The sequence below is a fragment of the Physella acuta genome, unplaced genomic scaffold (assembly GCF_028476545.2).
Source record: "Physella acuta isolate Inbredline_101_S28 unplaced genomic scaffold, ASM2847654v3 ptg000818l, whole genome shotgun sequence".
Classification (NCBI taxonomy): domain Eukaryota; kingdom Metazoa; phylum Mollusca; class Gastropoda; family Physidae; genus Physella; species Physella acuta.
The window spans coordinates 38,154-60,469 of NW_026732336.1; the positions used below are offsets into that span (position 1 = coordinate 38,154).

A 22,316-nucleotide genomic window follows, 5' to 3' on the forward strand; every position below is an offset into this window, starting at 1 on the left:
GAATTAGATTATCTGTCAGGTGTGTCGTATTGAAAATTGACACTATTTCTGGAATTTTGCTTGTTGTAATTTTTGTATGCACTATTTGATTATATACACTTTTCTTTCAAGTAATAATGTACCACCATGTTTTACCTACATAAAAACTACAAAACCTAACCGACATACATGGCCTTCATAGATACATACAGTCACACATGATGGGATTTTGATATGAAATTAACCTCATGACTCATGCTAGACAAAATTAATATAATTACACATTTTTTTACAGAGGCCATACCACGGACACCCCTTCATTCTCCTAACCTTGACCCAAATTGCGCTTGTGGCTGCAAGAAAAGGGAAGTACAAGGTCAAATTATCGGCACTGGTCGTTGCCATGGCAGCTCCATATGGACGCTGGAGGCTGCGACTGGGCAGGTGATTGTCTTGGAATTTGATTACTTCAGTCTAAATCTGACACTGCAATGGGTCAAGGTACGAGACGGAGCCACGGACTCCGATACCCTACTCTTCTCATCCGCTAGCTCCGCCTACCCTGTTGAGATCACAAGTTCCGGTCCGTCAATGAGGGTTGAGCTAATGACCAACTACACAAGTATGTCTACTGTAGCCACCTTCTCAAAGAACGCTACATTACCAATACACGCTCATGGATTCATCGCTCACTATCAAGTTAGAGGTAGTTCATGTCTCCACATTAGTTTTGTTTTATATAGCTAAAGGTAGTTCATGTCTCCATATTAGTTTTGTTTTATATAGCTAAAGGTAGTTCATGTCTCCACATTTGTTTTGTTTTATATAGCTAAAGGTAGTTCATGTCTCCACATTCGTTTTGTTTTATATAGCTAAAGGTAGTTCATGTCTCCACATTAGTTTTGTTTTATATAGCTAAAGGTAGTTCATGTCTCCACATTCGTTTTGTTTTATAGTAATCTTGTTCTTTTCTGCAAAACTTCTTGTAACAGCAGTAGCTGCGAGTAGTACAGCACGAGTTTTGTACCAGCACCAGCAGGAGACTATGATGGGGAGTCTGATAACTCTGGTAGGTATCGCCGTTTGTGGGCTCGTCATCATCGCTGCTATTATCTTTGTTCTTGTTCAACGAACGCTGCTCAAGCGACCGGTCAAGTACAGCATGACCACATCAACAGACAGCCCTCTCCGCCCTGATAGCTCTCAACAGCAAGACTCCAGCGGCGTGAGCAACAGCAGTCCAGGGAAGGTGGTCCACGTTGACCAGTCGATCCCGCTGACCAAGGCTAATAACCCGTCTCGAGGAAATGGCCGGTCGTCTGCAGCGTCGAGTGCATCAAGTCGAAAGTGCAAGTCGAGCCCTACAGCCAGAGATACTTTGATTAGTGCGTACGGCATCGAGATAGTTGACACGGACCTGTTAGATGGTGTAAGTCCACTGAGAAAACAGTCCTTACATTCAACCATTGCCCGCCTATCTCCCGGTTCACCAATAACTAAACTAGACATGCTGAACAAGAAAAGAAATGGCAAAAAAGGTAAAGGTGTCAGCACCAACCTTGAGGTCACACGAGAGGTCACGGGATCATCGGGCTCCCAGCACTCCGCCTCTACAACAAAAGCCGAGGTCAGCTGGCCCCAAGGGTTAGGGTTAGGGCTCCAAGGGTTAGGGCTCCAAGCTAGCCTCATGAGCCACCCAGTCAAACCAGACAAAAGTAGCTTCATAAACCACCCAGTGAAAGCCGACAAAAGCAATAAACGATCCGCCCCGCGGCCTCCATCAGAGGAGATTCCTCTTCTAGACTCCATGACCTCAAGTCTTGAGTCTCCCTCTCACTTTCACAACATGGTAAAAAGTGATTCAACAGAATCAGCGACAACGTCTTTCATGCACCCAAAGCCCGCCCGCAGGCCGACATCACTAACTAATTGTTATTCAAATGACACTCTGAAAAAATCAAACACAAAACAACTTTCTTTAACACCTACAAGCGACGCAGCTGAGATTTCTGTGACTGACTTAACACCCAAACCTGTGCAATACACCACACGCGACGATCCTCAAACTTTGGAGCAACAGACCTTCACAGCCCCACCTCCACCCTTAGTATTACCTCAGCTTTCATCTAAACGAAGGAGACCAGTTAGGTCATCACCATCGCAACATTCATTGGCAAGCAATAAAAGTGCTAACAACAATTGTGCCAATAACAACAGTGCCAACACTAATAGTGTAAACAATAAAGCCAAGAGATCAGCTTTCGAGGAAAGACAAAGCCTTCTACCCAAGCCAGACGGTCAAAGCCCTAAGCTTGAAAGACGCGACACACCCTTGATAGCAGTGACAAAAGCAGACAGTAACAGAGAGCTTTCCAGCCCAGGTAAAGCCAGTAAAACGAGCAGCAAAAATATCTCTTCGCCTACTCGAAGTATAACTACGCCATCGGAGATCGATGGCCTTGAACTTGAGTATGACGATTTTATCGAAGACGATCCTCTCTCTTATTTCGATTATGAGCAGACTCAGAAACTTGCTTTCAGGGGCGTAGAAAAGATCGGCAAGACACCAGTAGAGGAGGAAGATGAGGATGAAGTTTAAAAAAGGTTTAATCCTATTCGTTTTCTTTAGTTGTTTTTGACAAGCCCTAGCACCCTTACCATCTCAGTTGTTTTGTTTTGACTCTGCTTAGTTTAATCTCAAATGGAACATACACATTGTCGATCTTTTCATCAAATTCTCCATTTGTAAGGTGATCTTTGTAATATATATATGTGTATATTATATATGTAATATATATGTATACATATATATATATATATATATATATATATATATATATATATATATATATATATACATACACACAGATACTATATTTTTCTATTTTTATATATATATATGTATGTATACATATATATATATATATATATATATATATATATATATATATATATATATATATATATATATATATATATATATAAATATAAATAAAAATATAAATATATATATATATAAAAATTGAACCCCCTTGAAGGTAACACAACCTTTAACAGTAAATACACCTGACTCGTGGTATGTGATGAAGTTAGATCTTTCACTTTGCAAAGCTCTAATGCCAAGTTGAACATGAAAGACAAGCTCATGTTAGCAGGTCCGTTTAACCACTAAAAATAGCGTCTCTTAGTAGGAGCTTTTATAATTGTAGAAACACTTCAAAATCAGACCATTAGGCCATCCTCACTTAAACAGACCATTAGGCCATCCTCACTTAAACATCAGACCATTAGGCCATCCTCACTTAAACAGACCATTAGGCCATCCTCACTTAAACATCAGACCATTTGGCCATCCTTACTTAAACATCAGACCATTTGGCCATCCTCACTTAAACATCAGACCATTAGGCCATCCTCACTTAAACATCAGAATATTAGGCCATCCTCACTTAAACATCAGATCATTAGGCCATCCTCACTTAAACATCAGACCATTAGGCCATCCTCACTTAAATATCAGACCATTAGGCCATCCTCAAACATCATACCATTTGGCCATCCTCACTTAAACAGAACATTAGGCCATCCTCACTTAAACATCAGACCATTAGGCCATCCTCAAACATCAGACCATTAGGCCATCCTCACTTAAATATCAGACCATTAGGCCATCCTCACTTAAACATCAGACCATTAGGCCATCCTCAAACATCAGACCATTAGGCCATCCTCAAACATCAGACCATTAGGCCATCCGCAAACATCAGACCATTAGGCCATCCTCAAACATCAGACCATTAGGCCATCCTCACTTAAACATCAGACCATTAGGCCATCCTCAAACATCAGACCATTAGGCCATCCTCACTTAAACATCAGACCATTAGGCCATCCTCACTTAAACATCAGAACATTAGGCCATCCTCACTTAAACATCAGATCATTAGGCCATCCTCACTTAAACATCAGACCATTAGGCCATCCTCAAACATCAGACCATTAGGCCATCCTCAAACATCAGACCATTAGGCCATCCTCACTTAAACAGAACATTAGGCCATCCTCACTTAAACAGAACATTAGGCCATCCTCACTTAAACATCAGAACATTAGGCCATCCTCAAACATCAGACCATTTGGCCATCCTCACTTAAACATCAGACCATTAGGCCATCCTCAAACATCAGACCATTAGGCCATCCTCACTTAAACATCAGACCATTAGGCCATCCTCACTTAAACATCAGACCATTAGGCCATCCTCAAACATCAGACCATTAGGCCATCCTCACTTAAACACCAGACCATTAGGCCATCCTTACTTAAACATCAGACCATTAGGCCATCCTCACTTAAACATCAGACCATTAGGCCATCCTCAAACATCAGACCATTGGCCATCCTCACTTAAACATCAGACCATTAGGCCATCCTCAAACATCAGACCATTAGGCCATCCTCACTTAAACATCAGACCATTAGGCCATCCTCAAACATCAGACCATTAGGCCATCCTCACTTAAACATCAGACCATTAGGCCATCCTTACTTAAACATCAGACCATTAGGCCATCCTCAAACATCAGACCATTAGGCCATCCTCAAACATCAGACCATTAGGCCATCCTCACTTAAACATCAGACCATTAGGCCATCCTCAAACATCAGACCATTAGGCCATCCTCACTTAAACATCAGACCATTAGGCCATCCTCAAACATCAGACCATTAGGCCATCCTCACTTAAACACCAGACCATTAGGCCATCCTTACTTAAACATCAGACCATTAGGCCATCCTCACTTAAACATCAGACCATTAGGCCATCCTCAAACATCAGACCATTAGGCCATCCTCACTTAAACATCAGACCATTAGGCCATCCTCAAACATCAGACCATTAGGCCATCCTCACTTAAACATCAGACCATTAGGCCATCCTCACTTAAACAGAACATTAGGCCATCCTCACTTAAACAGACCATTAGGCCATCCTCACGTAAACATCAGAACATTAGGCCATCCTCACTTAAACATCAGACCATTAGGCCATCCTCAAACATCAGACCATTAGGCCATCCTCACTTAAACATCAGACCATTAGGCCATCCTCACTTAAACATCAGACCATTAGGCCATCCTCAAACATCAGACCATTAGGCCATCCTCACTTAAACATCAGACCATTAGGCCATCCTCAAACATCAGACCATTAGGCCATCCTCACTTAAACATCAGACCATTAGGCCATCCTCACTTAAACATCAGACCATTTGGCCATCCTCAAACATCAGACCATTAGGCCATCCTCACTTAAACAGAACATTAGGCCATCCTCACTTAAACATCAGACCATTAGGCCATCCTCAAACACCAGACCATTAGGCCATCCTCACTTAAACATCAGACCATTAGGCCATCCTCACTTAAACATCAGAACATTAGGCCATCCTCAAACATCAGACCATTAGGCCATCCTCACTTAAACATCAGACCATTAGGCCATTCTCACTTAAACATCAGACCATTAGGCCATCCTCACTTGAACATCAGACCATTAGGCCATCCTCACTTAAACATCAGACCATTAGGCCATCCTCACTTAAACATCAGACCATTAGGCCATCCTCACTTAAACATCAGACCATTAGGCCATCCTCACTTAAACATCAGACCATTAGGCCATCCTCACTTAAACAGCAGACCATTAGGCCATCCTCAAACATCAGACCATTAGGCCATCCTCACTTAAACAGAACATTAGGCCATCCTCACTTAAACATCAGACCATTAGGCCATCCTCACTTAAACAGACCATTAGGCCATCCTCACTTAAACATCAGACCATTAGGCCATCCTCACTTAAACATCAGAACATTAAGCCATCCTCACTTAAACATCAGAACATTAGGCCATCCTCACTTAAACAGAACATTAGGCCATCCTCACTTAAACATCAGACCATTAGGCCATCCTCACTTAAACAGACCATTAGGCCATCCTCACTTAAACAGAACATTAGGCCATCCTCACTTAAACAGAACATTAGGCCATCCTCACTTAAACATCAGACCATTTGGCCATCCTCACTTAAACAGAACATTAGGCCATCCTCACTTAAACATCAGACCATTAGGCCATCCTCACTTAAACAGACCATTAGGCCATCCTCACTTAAACAGAACATTAGGCCATCCTCACTTAAACAGAACATTAGGCCATCCTCAGTTAAACATCAGACCATTAGGCCATCCTCACTTAAACAGAACATTAGGCCATCCTCACTTAAACAGAACATTAGGCCATCCTCAAACATCAGAACATTAGGCCATCCTCACTTAAACATCAGAACATTAGGCCATCCTCACTTAAACAGAACATTAGGCCATCCTCACTTAAACATGAGAACATTAGGCCATCCTCACTTAAACATCAGAACATTAGGCCATCCTTACTTAAACATCAGACCATTTGGCCATCCTCACTTAAACAGACCATTAGGCCATCCTCACTTAAACATCAGAACATTAGGCCATCCTCACTTAAACAGAACATTAGGCCATCCTCAAACACCAGACCATTAGGCCATCCTCACTTAAACATCAGACCATTAGGCCATCCTCACTTAAACAGAACATTAGGCCATCCTCACTTAAACAGAACATTAGGCCATCCTCACTTAAACATCAGACCATTAGGCCATCCTCACTTAAACATCAGACCATTAGGCCATCCTCAAACATCAGACCATTAGGCCATCCTCACTTAAACAGAACATTAGGCCATCCTCACTTAAACATCAGACCATTAGGCCATCCTCAAACATCAGACCATTAGGCCATCCTCACTTAAACAGAACATTAGGCCATCCTCACTTAAACAGAACATTAGGCCATCCTCACTTAAACATCAGACCATTAGGCCATCCTCACTTAAACATCAGAACATTAGGCCATCCTCACTTAAACATCAGATCATTAGGCCATCCTCACTTAAACATCAGAACATTAGGCCATCCTCACTTAAACATCAGATCATTAGGCCATCCTCACTTAAACATCAGAACATTAGGCCATCCTCACTTAAACAGACCATTAGGCCATCCTCAAACATCAGACCATTAGGCCATCCTCACTTAAACATCAGACCATTAGGCCATCCTCACTTAAACATCAGACCATTAGGCCATCCTCACTTAAACACCAGACCATTAGGCCATTCTCACTTAAACATCAGAACATTAGGCCATCCTCAAACATCAGACCATTAGGCCATCCTCACTTAAACATCAGACCATTTAATCCATCCTCACTTAAACATCAGACCATTAGGCCATCCTCACTTAAACAGAACATTAGGCCATCCTCACATAGACATGAGACTCAAGGGCCATTTTGAAACAATAGTCGCATTCGACATCTTCATCTAAACATCAGCCACATAGGACATCTTTACTAAAACAACAGGCCTATATGTAATGTTCACACATCAGGCCCATAGGTCTATCTAAAATCAGCCCAATAAGCCGTATGCACATATAACTCATAGGTCTCTTTCAACCATGTCTCATCGGCCATCTTCACTCATAAGCTCCCATGTGCCAACTACATCAAATCCCCCCTCGGCCATTTAACACCATTTTGATCTCAAAAGATTCCAATTCTTGTTATACTGTCCAATAAAATATTTTATTTTGTATACAATTTTTAAAGTGTACTTAAATCTTTTGTAAAAAAAAATATTGCAATGATGTAAATATGCCTTAAAAATCTTCTTGAATTGCAATGCATTTTGTATATAACGTTTGCTACACAATATTATTTACTATTGAACGTTTGCTACATTTTTTATAAATTAGTATTACAACAAGTGGATAATTTAGATGATTTAGAAGCTTTAAAAAACTTTAAATGAGTTGTAAAAGAAGCATTTATATGCGTTATAAATAGAATAAAGTCCTTATGTTGTTGGAGCGTATTTCACGGTTTACCAAAATCTAAATTCAACCCGTGGTCACCAAAGATCTTAATGTCAGCTAAGGGTTAGGGTTAGGTTTAGGGTTAGGGTTAGGTTTAGGTTTAGGGTTAGGGTTAGGTTTAGCTTTAGGGTAAGGGTTAGTGTAAGGTTTAGGGTAAGGTTTAGGGTAAGGTTTAGGGTTAGGTTTAGGGTAACGGTTAGGGTAAGGTTTATGGTAAGGTTTAGGGTAAGGGTTAGGTTTAGGTTTAGGTTTAGGGTAAGGTTTAGGGTAAGGGTTAGGGTAAGGTTTAGGGTAAGGGTTAGGTTTAGGTTTAGGGTAAGGGTTAGGGTAAGGGTAAGGGTAAGGGTTAGGTTTAGGTTTAGGTTTAGGGTAAGGGTTAGGGTAAGGTTTAGGGTAAGGTTTAGGGTAAGGTTTAGGGTAAGGGTTAGGGTAAGGTTTAAAGTAAGGTTTAGGGTAAGGTTTAGGGTAAGGTTTAGGGTAAGGTTTAGGGTAAGGGTTAGGTTTAGGTTTAGGTTTAGGGTAAGGTTTAGGGTAAGGTTTAGGGTAAGGGTTAGGTTTAGGTTTAAGTTTAGGGTAAGGTTTAGGGTAAGGTTTAGGGTAAGGTTTAGGGTAAGGTTTAGGGTAAGGTTTAGGGTAAGGTTTAGGGTGAGGTTTAGGGTGAGGTTTAGGGTAAGGTTTAGGGTTAGGGTTAGGGTAAGGTTTAGGGTAAGGGTTAGGGTAAGGGTTAGGGTTAGGGTAAGGGTTAGGGTAAGGGTTAGGGTAAGGGTTAGGGTAAGGGTTAGGTTTAGGGCAGAGGCGTAGCGAGAAGGGGGGTACATGTGTCCCCGGGCGCCGACCTTAGGGGGCGCCAAAATTGGTTGGAAAAATAAGTTGAAAGTTTGATGGGGGGGGGGGGGGGTGCAAATTGAAAGTTTGTCCCCGGGCGCCGGGAAGGGTCGCTACGCCTCTGGTTTAGGGTTAGGGTTAGGGTTAGTTGTAAGCGATATTTCCAATTATAAATAGAATTCTAAAAAAAAACAAGTTATAATAAAAGTCTGAGACAAATTTTGGGGAAAACATGCTTAAAGTAAAGACATTTCAACATCCATCATAGGAATAAAATGTCGTGGGGTTTAAAGTAATTAGAGCTTAACAATAATTTTAATTCAATTAGACCGTTGCAAAGTTTTTTTAGAATGTAAAATTGTGGTAGGGTAGAAACAAAAGGTCGTGGATTTCTCTAAATTTGAATGCAACTTTTCGGTTATGGAGCACACGCAAGGCCTCAAGAGAGACTATTGTCAATTATAAATCTCTATCAAAACCCTAACCCAAACCCAAACCCTAACCCAAACCCTAACCCTAACCCTAACCCTAACCTTAACCTTAACCCAAACCCTGACCCAAACCCAAATCCAAACCCTAACCCAAACCCTAACCCAAACCCAAACCCAAACCCTAACCCAAACGCTTTTTCTGAGATGTTAAGAGCAGCGGCGTAGCGAGGTCGGGTGTCACCCGGTGCGGCACTTAATGGTGTCACCCCCTCAGAGGCGTTGCGACCCTTCCCGGGGACAAACTTTCAAGTTTTCGATTTGCACCCCCCCCCCCCTTCAAACTTTCGATTTGCACCACCCCCCCTCAAGTTTTTCTCTATATATTTTGCTATTTTTTGCCTTGGTGTCACCCCCCTAAATGGTGTCACCCGGTGCGGTCCGCACCCCCCGCCCCCCCCCCTCGCTACGCCCCTGGTTAAGAGCTATCCATGCTATTCTTTACAGTTTTTTATAGCATGGATTATAAGCCTAGGCAGATATAATTTATCTTACACCCAGAGTCCATACAATATATGTAACTTAAGATAAAATTATCAGGCAGCCTTGTGTCATATACATTTTGAAAGCTAGGAGTCTAGTTGACAAAATTGCTTTTTGTATGTACTTGTATGAATTAAATACAATAAAAACGAATAATACGAATTAGCAGATTTAATTTTTTTTTTAAAAAGTGCATTGAAATAAAAAAAAATATTGACATAATTTAAGAATTGTGTAAATGTCATAAGAATCTATGTCGTGATTTTATATAGTTTGTTAAAGTAGAAAATCACTACAATTTAAGAATTTTGTAAATGTCTTTATGTAGTGATTTTATATAGTTTTTCAAGTAGAAAATCACTACAATTTAAGTTTTACGACACAGTTGGCGCTTTCCCTTTAGTAGAATTTTACATCAATCAAGTCGGCACTTTTCTTTAAGTAAAGGTTAATATCAACACCCTTTGACTTTTCTTCCACTCAAGTATTACATCACTAAAATGGTTATCAAACTGTCAACGGTAGTGAGAAATGGTTTTACAGTAAAATTTGATAATAATGAGTCAAATACTATGATTCAACCGATAGGATATTTAGAGGTATTTCTGTACAAAGAATGTTGGAGTTAAATTTGAATATAATTATATATATATATATATATATATATATATATATATATATATATATATATATATATATATATATATATATATATATATATATTACTGCCGGTGGGGTGCTGTAGGAGGTGTCCGGTCAAAAACCCCCTGGACAAAAAACCCCTGGACATAAACCCCCCGACATAAACCCCCTGGACAAACCCCCCCGCGATATAAACCCCCCGGATAATAACCCCCCGGACTGAGGTTTATATAAAGAAAAAATAACGATGATGTGAACAAAGAAATTTAAAACAAAATAGAAAAAATATTTATTAACGAGATTTTAAAAAAAATGCGGACGTGTAGGGGGTATTTAGTTGTCGCGCTCTCTATATTGCTATATAGAACTGCTCGCGCAGTTCGCTGCTAAGTCAGCCAGGTCACATGATTTACCCTCCTCGTCCTTCGCCTGCGCTAAAAATTACATTAAATTAATTTAATTTTTTTACGACTAAGAAAATAGTTTCTACCTAAAAATCAAAATCAAGGAGTGACCTTAGTTGTATTTGATCAAAGATCGGACATTCAAAACAGCTCCTGCATTGTTTTCACAACTGAACACAGTACATGCATTGGTCAATGGACGCACTGTTCCATGTGTTTATGCCTTACTTCAAAACAAAACACAGGAAACATACACAGCACTCTTATAGCAGCTAACGGTCTTAAACACAAACCTGCAACCAATTTCTGTTATGATTGACTTTGAAATGGCTGTAATAAAAAGTGTTGAAAGAGTGTGAGGTCAAAGGATGTTTCTTCCATCTTAACCAAAATATATACAGAAAAATTCAGGACTCTGGCCTTTAACAACTCTACCAAGTTATGCCTTTAAAAAAATATTGGAAAATTTTCCCCCAAGAAGCTATGCCGAATGCAGACTACTTTGAGGACTACTATATTGGCAGACCACAACGTCGAGGTCGAAGACAACCTATGTTTCCACTTGACATGTGGAACATGCACACACGTGCAGAAGACCATATGCCAAAAACAAACAACTCAGTTGAAGGCTGGCACAGAAGTTTTCAGTCGCATATGGGATGTTGCCACCCAAATATTTGGAAATTTATTGACTTTATTAAAAAGGAACAATCTTTCCAAGAGGTTTATTGTACACAGATTAATTCAGGTCACTGTTTACCAAAACAGAAAAAAAATTGATGGCAGCTCTCGAATTTTAACTGTTGTTAAAAATTTTAATCAGTCCACCATTATTGAGTTTTTTGCGAGGCATCGCTAACAATCTGTCTTTTTAAAGTTGTAATGAAAATAAAAGTTTTTTTGTAATGTTTGTTTTGTATTTTTATATTAATTTTGTTTCTCATCATCTTTGGTTTTTCCTTATATAAACCTCAAGTGGGGGGTTTTTGTCCAAGGGGTTTATATCGCGGGGGTTTTTTGTCCAGGGAGTTTATGTCGCGGGGTTTATGTCCAGGGGGTTTATGTCCAGGGGTTTTTTGACCGCTGTAGGAGCAGAGTGTTATACTGCCGGTCTGGTGCTGTAGGACCAGAGTGTTATACTGCCGGTCTGGTGCTGTAGGAGCAGAGTGTTATACTGTCGGTGGGGTGTTGTAGGACCAGAGTGTTATACTGTCGGTGGGGTGCTGTAGGAGCAGAGTGTTATACTGCCGGTCTGGTGCTGTAGGAGCAGAGTGTTATACTGTCGGTCTGGTGCTGTAGGAGCAGAGTGTTATACTGTCGGTCTGGTGCTGTAGGAGCAGAGTGTTATACTGTCGGTCTGGTGCTGTAGGAGCAGAGTGTTATACTGCCGGTGGGGTGCTGTAGGAGCAGAGTGTTATACTACCGGTCTGGTGCTGTAGGAGCAGAGTGTTATACTGCCGGTGGGGTGCTGTAGGAGCAGAGTGTTATACTACCGGTCTGGTGCTGTAGGAGCAGAGTGTAATTGATGGTGATAAAGTGTAAAGACAATAGCCAGATACTTTTTTGATACGTAAAATAACCATTATAGTGGAGCCAGATATTTTTCAGGATAGGTAAAATAACCATTATAGTTGAGCCAGATATTTTTTAGGATACGTAAAATAACCATTATAATGGAGTCAGATATTTTTTAGGATAGGTAAATCAACCATTATATTGGAGCTAGATATTTTTCAGGATAGGTAAAATAACCATTATAGTCACTGGCATGACATTTTGTTCAAATGGTAGATAAATAACAATTGATGTGAAAAAAACAGAGGCACTTTTTCAAAATGATTTTAGGTACTTGTGCTCCTTATATCTGGCTAATGTTTGCATACATCTAGGTAATAGATTTGGACCCATGTAAGAGCTATTTTTACAAGCTTTTATTTAACTCACTTCCTCGTCAGTCTGTCTGTCGTCAGTCTAGATCGAAACGCAGGAGTGAAAATTCGGACAGTTCTACTTGACCGATACGATTCACATTTGGCAAGTGGGTCAAGACATGAAGACAATGCAATCTGAAACTAAATTTGACTTAATTGGATGCCTAATTCATTTTTTATGAATTAATTAAAATTTGGACCGAATTAGTAGGCATGTGTATCCAACCACACCACACGCGTCATCACGTTCCATAGCTGCGCCATCAGGTTGAATAGCTGCGCCATCACGTTCAATCGACGCGCAATGGTTTTTAGTCATGTAACACTATTGTAAATAAAACATGTAAAGTACTGAAAAAAAATTCATAAAAAACGTTTTAATAACAAGCTTTTATGTAATGATGCACTAAAAAGTAGAAAATAAATTATACACTACTATTTAAATTACTAAAAGAAAAGCGTGGGTCTCTTCTCAAATATTAGTAAAGGTATCCAATAGGTACTAAAGTACTAAAGTGACCCACGCTTTTCTTTATAGTAATTTAAATAGTAGTGTATAATTTATTTTCTACTTTTTAGTGCATCATTACATAAAAGCTTGTTATTAAAACGTTTTTTATGAATTTTTTTTCAGACTCTACACCCGCGCCTAGGGCTAAATAAAAAGTAACCGCGAACAAAATTTGCCTTAGCTATGCTATCTATCGAATGTTTTCTCTCCGTCCGCTGTAAGGCTGTAAACCAATGCCCGTGAGTGGCTGAAAAAACAGTCGAATCTGGGAGAAATCGGTGCGACTTTTACTTTTCTTCTTGTATTGTCCTTCTCTGTTCGGCTTAAGGAAGTGTTTTCATAGTGTAGTTGGAGCTGGACTAGAATTTCTCAAATTGGCATTACAAATCATGCCCTTAGGACGCTGATTCACATCAAGTTCCGTTAGAAATTTGAATCTTCATATTCATTCGATCACTTTCTTATTTTTGCTAGTATATATTACGTTCTTTCAAGTATATTTATATAATAAAATGTTTCCATTTAAGTAAAGTAAGTAGTATTTTAATATTAAAATATTAAGAAAGAAATCACACGCAGTAAGATCATGACAGTCACAAGGGTTAGGGTTAGGGTTAGGGCCCTACAGGGCCAGGATTTACAAATAAAAAGAATGTTAGTGTTATAATGCGAGTTCTTGGACAGGATCGATGCTGGACGTTGAGCAATATAGGACGACGTTCCAATAGAGAATACAGAACGACGATGTTATATTTCCATCTTTTATTATATACAATACATACAGCTACATTGACGACAGACGGGACGACTACTTCTAGACATCCTCTCATGACGACAACAAGACTAAGACTGACTTCAACTATCTTCCTAACAACCAACACATCCTCTCCTACGTCACATCCTTATTTCTTTTTCACGCATTCATAATTTTTTATTAATACAACTACACACCTACTCTCAAACCAACAGCATCTTTATTAAACCCATTCAACCACACACATACTCTCAAACTCATACAATACCACCAAGTAAATTTACAACAGTTAGTCACAGCACATGCATACTCGATCAAGACGCGTCTGTATAAGTAGCGTTGACTCGATTTTGACGTATGTATGTCGTGATATCAAGGAAGGAAATATTACATTAGTGCGATAGTCTACCAAAATGTGTCAGTGGAGGAAATATTATGTTAAAATATGGTGACATTTGTAATAACAACATGAATTCAGAACCCACAGCTGACGAATAGCACTCAGCCTCAAATAAATGTTGTTTTTTTTATATCGCAAGGCGACTTGATAAATTGACTGCGCATGCTCCTATGTGTAGAGAGGGTTAGACGTCAGCGTTGACTTATCAAGCAATATCAACATCATCTGAGTGGGTTGAGCCTGCGCCCATTTACTAAATGATTTTATAATTCTACGTTTGCTGGATGCGCCAACATAAACAGAGGACGAATATCTCGGTTGAGTGAAAAATACAGAAAATACGATACTACAAGCTTGTATTAGAAGCTTTTATTTAACCCACTTCCTCGTCAGTCGTCAGTCTGTCTAGAGCGAAATTGCAGGCACTTCTACTTGACAGATACGGTTCGTAGTTGGAACATGGGTCAAGACATGAAGACAATGCATCGTGACATTAAATTCGACTTAATTGGATGCCAAATTAATTGTTTATGAATTAATTAAAATGTTGAACAAATTAGTAGGCAGTCTTATCCAACTAATACACACGCGTCATCACGTTCAATAGCGCGTCATCACGTTCAATAGCGCGTCATCACGTTCAATAGGCGCAATGGTTTTTAGTCATGTAACTCAAATTGTAAATAAAAACATGTAAAGTACTAAAAAAATTCTTAAAAAACGTTTTAATAACAAGCTTTTATGTAATAATGCACTAAAAAGGAGAAAATAAAATATACACTACTATTTAAATAACTATAAAGAAAAGCGTGGGTCTCTTCCTAAATATTAGTAAAGGTATCCAATATGTACTAAGGTACCCACGTTTTTCTTTATAGTTATTTAAATAGTAGTGTATAATTTATTTTCTACTTTTTAGTGCATTATTACACAAAAGCTTGTTATTAAAATGTTTTTTATGAAAAAGTTTTTTAAAAAGAATGTATACATTGAAAATACGTACAATTTTGAAGATGTCGAAATATAAAATACTTTATTTTGGTATATTTAGAAAAGATTCCATTAGAACTTCTATTTAACAGATGTTTATTATTTAAAATTCAACTTTCTGACTCAACGGCTGTTGATTATTTTTTGTTGAACATTTCCATCATGTTTACGGCTGTAGTTTGAGCGCCATTTGTAGCAGCAGTAATTGCACCGCCGGCTCCATGCAGGGCGTATGACGTCACAGTTTGAACCACTTCCTTGACAGAACAGACAGCGCATTCAGCAGCGTCCTTGACCGACACGGCATCTTCTGAAATTGCTTCTTTGGCGCTAATGACGACTTCTTCTGTCACTTCTAGTACATTGGTAGCCGCATCATCAGCGGCGTCGATGATAAGAGTTGCTGCATCGTCCGCGGCGTCTTTGACAATGTCAACTGCGCTCTCAGCTACACATTTGGCGGTAGCGACGGCATCTTTTATCACGGATTTCATTTCGCTTTCTGAAGCTACAATGCTCAATCAAATCATGTCAAAGAAGATAAGCACTGAAATCATAAATAGTCATAATTTTATCCCGGCTCCAGCTGATTTGCTTGTAAGCATGGGTTCATTGATGGTCTCAACTTTAGTTTTATAGGTACACATTGATGAGCAAAATTGGCGAGGGTTTTTCAAGTTTGTCATCAATACGTTGGAGACGAATTATAAAACGTTTGATATAAAGTTACAAAACATTTTACCCCTTGTTGTATTGTTGTTGTTCTTCTCTAAATCAAAACAAATGCCGTTATCACCACAATCGTAATGAACATCTAAACATAAAACTAAAAAGTAATAAACCGTGGGTCATCTCCCCTAAACTTTCTCGAATATACTTATATGAAACAACAGGGGATGGCAACTCGGGATATAGAAATGATTTTTAATCCATTTTAAATACTTAAACTTTTAAAAATAGAATAAAATCTCGTAGAAAAAAGAATTGCATACCAAGTGAACGCCAAGTAAAAACTGCATAATAGTGCCGAATTTAATTAGTACTTTATAAATTCACATGCGTTTTTTGAAAAATCGGAAATAAAAAAAATACCATTTCCGGTCAACGAAAATTACTCAGAATTTAACGGAAGGCAGAGAATCAGATATTGTACTTACATGTGTAATTTCATTTATCTATCTGAAATAGTACTCAAGTTATAGACTTTTAAAAAATTCAAAGTAGAAAAAGTTCCACTTCCGTTTATTGGAAATCGCTCAAAAGTTGATACGGATCTACGATTTTGATATAATACATATATATGAAATTTCATCAACCTAGCTGTAACGGTACTCAAGTTATCGTGTTTACAGACACATAGACACAGATACACAGACACACACACACACACATACAGACATACGGACAAGATTGTAAAACTATTTTTTTTTCTACTCAGGGAGCTGTAAAACGTCGAGTTTTGCAAAATTCTCAATTTTTACTTTTTTTCACGATTACAAGACTTTCTCCATACTTTGTATATACGAGAAAGTAAAAATGTTTCTGGGATCGAACTTGTAGCGGAAACGTAAATATATCTGGAGATGGAACAATCCAGGACAGGAAATTAATCCTAAAGTTAAGCCGGAATCGGAAATTTCACCGTAAAAAGAAATTTAACCTAAATCGGGATTTTTACTAGAACCGAACCATAACCTTTACCTCCATCTGAACAATAACCATAATCTAAACCTAAACCTCTAAGAAAACAAAACCAAAATTTAAACGGAAACGATTATTTAACCGGAAGCTTAACTTAATCTGGAAATAAATCCGAAACCTTAGCCGGAAGAGGAAATTTCATTGTGAATGCCAATTTAAACAAAATCGGAACTTAAACTGGAACTAGAACATTTTAAATACTTAAACTTTGAAAAATAGAATAGAATATCGTAAAAAAAAGAATGGCGCGCCAAGTGAATGGCAAACATTATGTGTATAATAGTGAAGAATATTAGTACTGTATAAATTCGGATCCGTTTGTTTTTAGAAATCGGAAATAGCGTAAAGTACTACTTCCGGTAATAAAAAATCACTCACAATTTGAAAGAAAACAGAAACTTAGATCTTTTACTTCAAAGTGAAAGTTTGTTCATCGGTCTGAAATAGTACTGAATCTATACGCTTTTGAAAAACTAAAAGTAGAACAAGTTCCAATTCTAGTTACCGGAAATCGCTGAAATGTTGATACAGAACTACAAATTTGGTATAATACTTATATTTCAAATGTTATCAACCTAGCTGTAACAGTACTCAAGTTATCGTGTTCACAGACATACACACACACACAAACACACAGACATACGGACAAAATTGCAAAACTATGTTTTCCGACTCAGGGAGGTGTAAAAATTCGAGATTTTTGAAATCTCGATTTCGAATTTTTGCGCGATTAAAATAATTACTCTACACTTCGTTTGCGAGAAAATAAAAGTGATAACGAAAACTTAAATAAATAACACGCTTTTTACATAATATAATACACTAAAAATGGAAAATAAGCTATTTTCTTTAACTATATAATAATAAAACACTATTTTAATAACTAAAAAGAAAATGACCATTTTTTTTTTGCACGATTATTTCATATTTGAGAAAGAAAGAATACGGAATAGTGTTAACAAATGCTTTTTTTTTGTGTGAAATTAAACAAATTATTATTTTCATTCTACTTAGGCACATATTATTAGTAAGGTTTTTATATTTGTGTTTATATTTATAATATATTTTCTAAAATTTTTAATAGCAATGTTTTGCATTTCTAAAAAAATGCGCACCAAAAAAAAAAAAAAACAGTCAGTGTATAATAGCGCTGAAAATGAGTGCTTAATATAATATGTATCTAAAAAATCATCTAATATATCAAATTTTATTTTCATTACATTGTCATCGGCCCTTGCGATACGTGCCAAGGTGACAAGAAATCAATAGAAATGGTTGAGATTTCGCATTCATTTTTCGATCCATGGCGAAATAAATGAGATCGACAAAAGAACAACATGTCAAACTTTATAAAAACTTATAAAAAACATACCTCTGTAAATATCTTCTTTTGACAGGAAGCTCGTAGTGCACAAATAAGAAAAATTAAATATTAAATAAACCAGGAACAATTAAAAAGTTTAGAATATAAAATATAAACGAAAATAATGTGAAAAAAATCATAAAAAACGATACCTAAATACTAGTAAACGTATCCAATAAGCATTATAGCGACCCACGCTTTTGTTCATAGTTATTTAAATAGTATAGTACGACCCGACCCGCGGCGTATCATACGCCGCTATTTAGTTGATTTATTTTCTACTTTCAGTAATTCATAATTTGTGAATTCGACAGTACCAATGCTGCCACTGAAAATATTTGCTTTAAAACACTAACCCCCCTCCTTTCCCCTAACCCCGACCCTACACCCCCCCCCCCCCCGTGAAAGCAGCCTCCTCTTAGTTACCTCCTGTAAGTTTAAAGTCGGTTCAAACTGAATTATCTGCCCCTAACAGCCGTCACTAAACCTGGCTGTACGGTTTGTAAACATTAACATGACCACAGCTCAGCAGACCATGTGGGGGTGGGGTAGGGTGGTAGCGATAGTGATAGAGAGAAAGAGAGGGGACTGTAAGGAGGCGCTTGCAGCTTGTTTTCTAACGGCTCGCAGAGGAGAATTATATATATATAGATTATAACAAATTAAAGAAAATAATTTATTTTCTCCTTTTCAGTGCATTATTACATAAAATCATCTTATTAAACCGTTTTAGTGCATTTTCTACTTTCTCGCAAACGAAGTAGAGAGTAAGTATTGTAATAGTGCAAAAAAGTCGAAATCGAGATTATATATATCTCGACTTTTTACAACTCACTGAGTCGGAAAAAACATAAATATACAATTGTGTCCGGATGTCTTTGTGTATGTGCGTGTATGTCTGTGAACACGATAAATTGAGTACCGTTATAAAATTGCAGTTCTGTATCAACTTTTCAGTGATTTCCGGTAAACGGAATTGGAACTTTTTCTTTTGGTTTTTCAAAAGCCTATAGCTTGATTACTTTTTCAGATAGATAAACGAAATTGCACATATAAGTAACAGATCTATATTGTCTGCGTTCTGTCGAATTTTATTTTAAGTTCACCGGGAGTAGTACTTTACGCTATTTCCAATTTCTAAAAAAATAAAGTGGCAGTGATCTCCCTAAACTTTCTCGAATATTCTTATATAACACTACGGTGGATGTCAACTCAGGGTATAGACATGATTTTTAATCCATTTTTAATTACTTAAACTTTTAAAAATAGAATAGAATATCGTAAAAAAAAGAATTGCGCACAAAAAGAACGGCAAACAATTTATGTATAATAGTGCGGAATATTATTAGATTTTAAATTCATATTTGTTTCCTTATAAATCGGAAATAGCGTGAATTACTACTTCCTGTTAACGGAAATTACTCAAAATTTGTCAGAAAGCAGAGCATTAGATTTTTTTTACTTATATGTGAAATTTCATTTAACTAACAGAAACAATACTCAAGTTATAGGCTTTTGAAAAATTGAAAGTAAAACAAGTTCCACTAAGTTTTTTGCACGATTACAATACTTCCTCTATACTTCGTATAACAGATAGTAAAAACGCATATGAATTTATAAAGTACTAATATTCCGCCCTATTATATACATATTGTTTGTTTTCACTTTGTATTCTTTTTTCCACGAGATTCTTTTCTAGTTTAAAAAGTTCAAGTAATTAAAAAATGATTAAAATCATGTCTATATCCCGAGTTGCCTTTCCTCGTAGTGTTATATAAGAATATTTGAGAAAGTTTAGGGGAGATAGCTCCCGCTTTATTTTAGTACTTAAAATTGTTTAATACTATAGAGTTGCATGACTAAAAACTATTGCGCACCTAATGAACATGATAACGCATGTATAATAGTGCGGAATAGTAGGAAAATCTATAAACTACTAAAACTCAAGTTTGTTTACATGTTTGAATATTTATTTGTTTGTCTGATTTACTATATCAAATGGTTCTACTCATCGTGAAGAGCTGTAAAATAGTATGTAGGTAGAGAACAATTTTTGTTTTAAGACAGACTGTTAATCACAAATTTATTTAAAGACGTTATTGATTAACCACATTTTTTTAAAAGATTAGAAAAACCACTAGAGTCGACGAAACAGTGACGTCACATTTTTTGTTTACTTTTTATAACAATAAAATTGCGGCTTCCATCATAGCCCATTCAAAAGTTTAACGCGTTCTAAATCTAATTTTCTTTCGGCCATAACTTTAACAATACGTCCGTTTGCTGTTTTTATTACGTTCCAACACTTATATAAATTTTCAACTGTCTTTTTCATTTAGTTTTACAATAAATTTCTCTACAATCTGACCAAGAAAGTTATTTATAGATCTATCATGTGGCCAAGCAAGTTATTTATAGATCTAGATCTAGAATCTAGGTCAAACAAAAGATTAATTAGATACATACCAGAGATTAAGTAAATAAAAATACAATCCATTTTATAATCATAATACATTTTTAGTCCTTAAATACTTGTTATAAATCTTTGTGATATATCTATCTAGATCTAGATTCTAGATTCTAGATCTAGAATTTCTAGATTTTAGATCTAGATCTAGATCTAGACCTAGCTAGATCTAGATCTAGCAAAAGTTACGCAAATAGATCTAGATCTACTAGATTCTAGACTTAAGCAAACGAGTCGTAGAATCTAGATCTATACTAGATCTAGATAATTTAGACCTTCTTTATTTTATATAAATCTTTGTTTGGCTAATTTAAGATAAAATTTAATTTGAAAGTTACTACTACTCTAGACTTAGATCTAGATCTATGCGCGTAACTCAAGTTGCATAAGGAGACTCAAAGTATTAAAGTATAGTATAAAAATTCATCTGTGACGTCACGAGTAAATAGCTAAGTTGTTAGTGTAATCGGCTCTCATGTGGGGGGCACAGGTTCTAGACCAACACGTCTATGATAATTTTTTTTTTCAATTTTTATTTTATTTTTTTAGATGTGAATGATAAAGTTGCCTATCTGAACTTGGCGGGATACAGGGCAGTTGAAGTAGAGTTCATCTGTTTCTTTGTCCTAAGCATATGAAGGGATAGTGTGGTCAGAGACATGCTCGGCTGGAATAGTTTTTGAACCGATAAAAACATGTTGTCTGAGACTTGGCGGGACACTGGGCAGGTGAAGTAGAAATGAGTAGCTCACCTGTGACGTCAGTATATGAAGGGATAGTCCGAAATCGGTGTTTTCGGTGTTTTTAAAAGATAAAAAACATATTTTTGAATGTGGGGTCTGTTTTTTGTGTGACGATAAGTGACACTGCAGTAGCGTAGCAAGAGGGGGGGGGGGGGGTGGACATATGTCCCCGGGCGCCGACCTTAGGGGGCGCCAAAATGGGTTGGAAAAATAAATTGAAAGGATGAGGGGGGTGCAAATCGAAAGTTTGAGGGGGGGGGGTGCAAATCGAAATCTTGAGGGGGTGGGTACACATCAAGTTTGAGGGGGGGGGGTGCAAATCGAAATCTTGCGGGGATGGGGGGGGGGGGGTTCAAGGTATTTTGGTATTTCCTTTTAGTCTATAACGTGAACCCAGTCACACAAAAAGGTTGTGACATTTTGGTGTCAGAAGTGGTCAGTGCTCACACCGTGAAGGAAAGAATTAAATCTAGATTTAGTATTGTAACTGAATAACTGTGCTTGCATCATTACGATGGAGTTCGATCTCTATGCTAAATACATGGAGTTGGCTGACTCTTTAGGATACATTAGGGCAGAAAAGGCCAAATGGGTTGAAGATAAAATAGCAGAAAAAAAATATCGGATGCAGCTGAAAGGGAAGAAAGAGCTTTAGAG

The 22,316-nt window shown here is 37.5% G+C and overlaps 1 protein-coding gene across 1 annotated transcript in view; it reads left to right on the forward strand.

The window, feature by feature from the left end:
- Window positions 1–2,785, forward strand: part of LOC131951632 (uncharacterized) — a 28,525-nt gene extending 25,740 nt beyond the window's left edge. The window contains exons 7-9 of the mRNA XM_059313974.1: window positions 275–685; window positions 972–1,623; window positions 1,696–2,785. Coding sequence (XP_059169957.1) covers window positions 275–685; window positions 972–1,623; window positions 1,696–2,578 — 1,946 coding nt within the window. The 3' untranslated portion in view covers window positions 2,579–2,785. The remainder of the gene's footprint in view (window positions 1–274; window positions 686–971; window positions 1,624–1,695) is intronic.
- The last annotated feature ends 19,531 nt before the right edge of the window (window positions 2,786–22,316 follow it).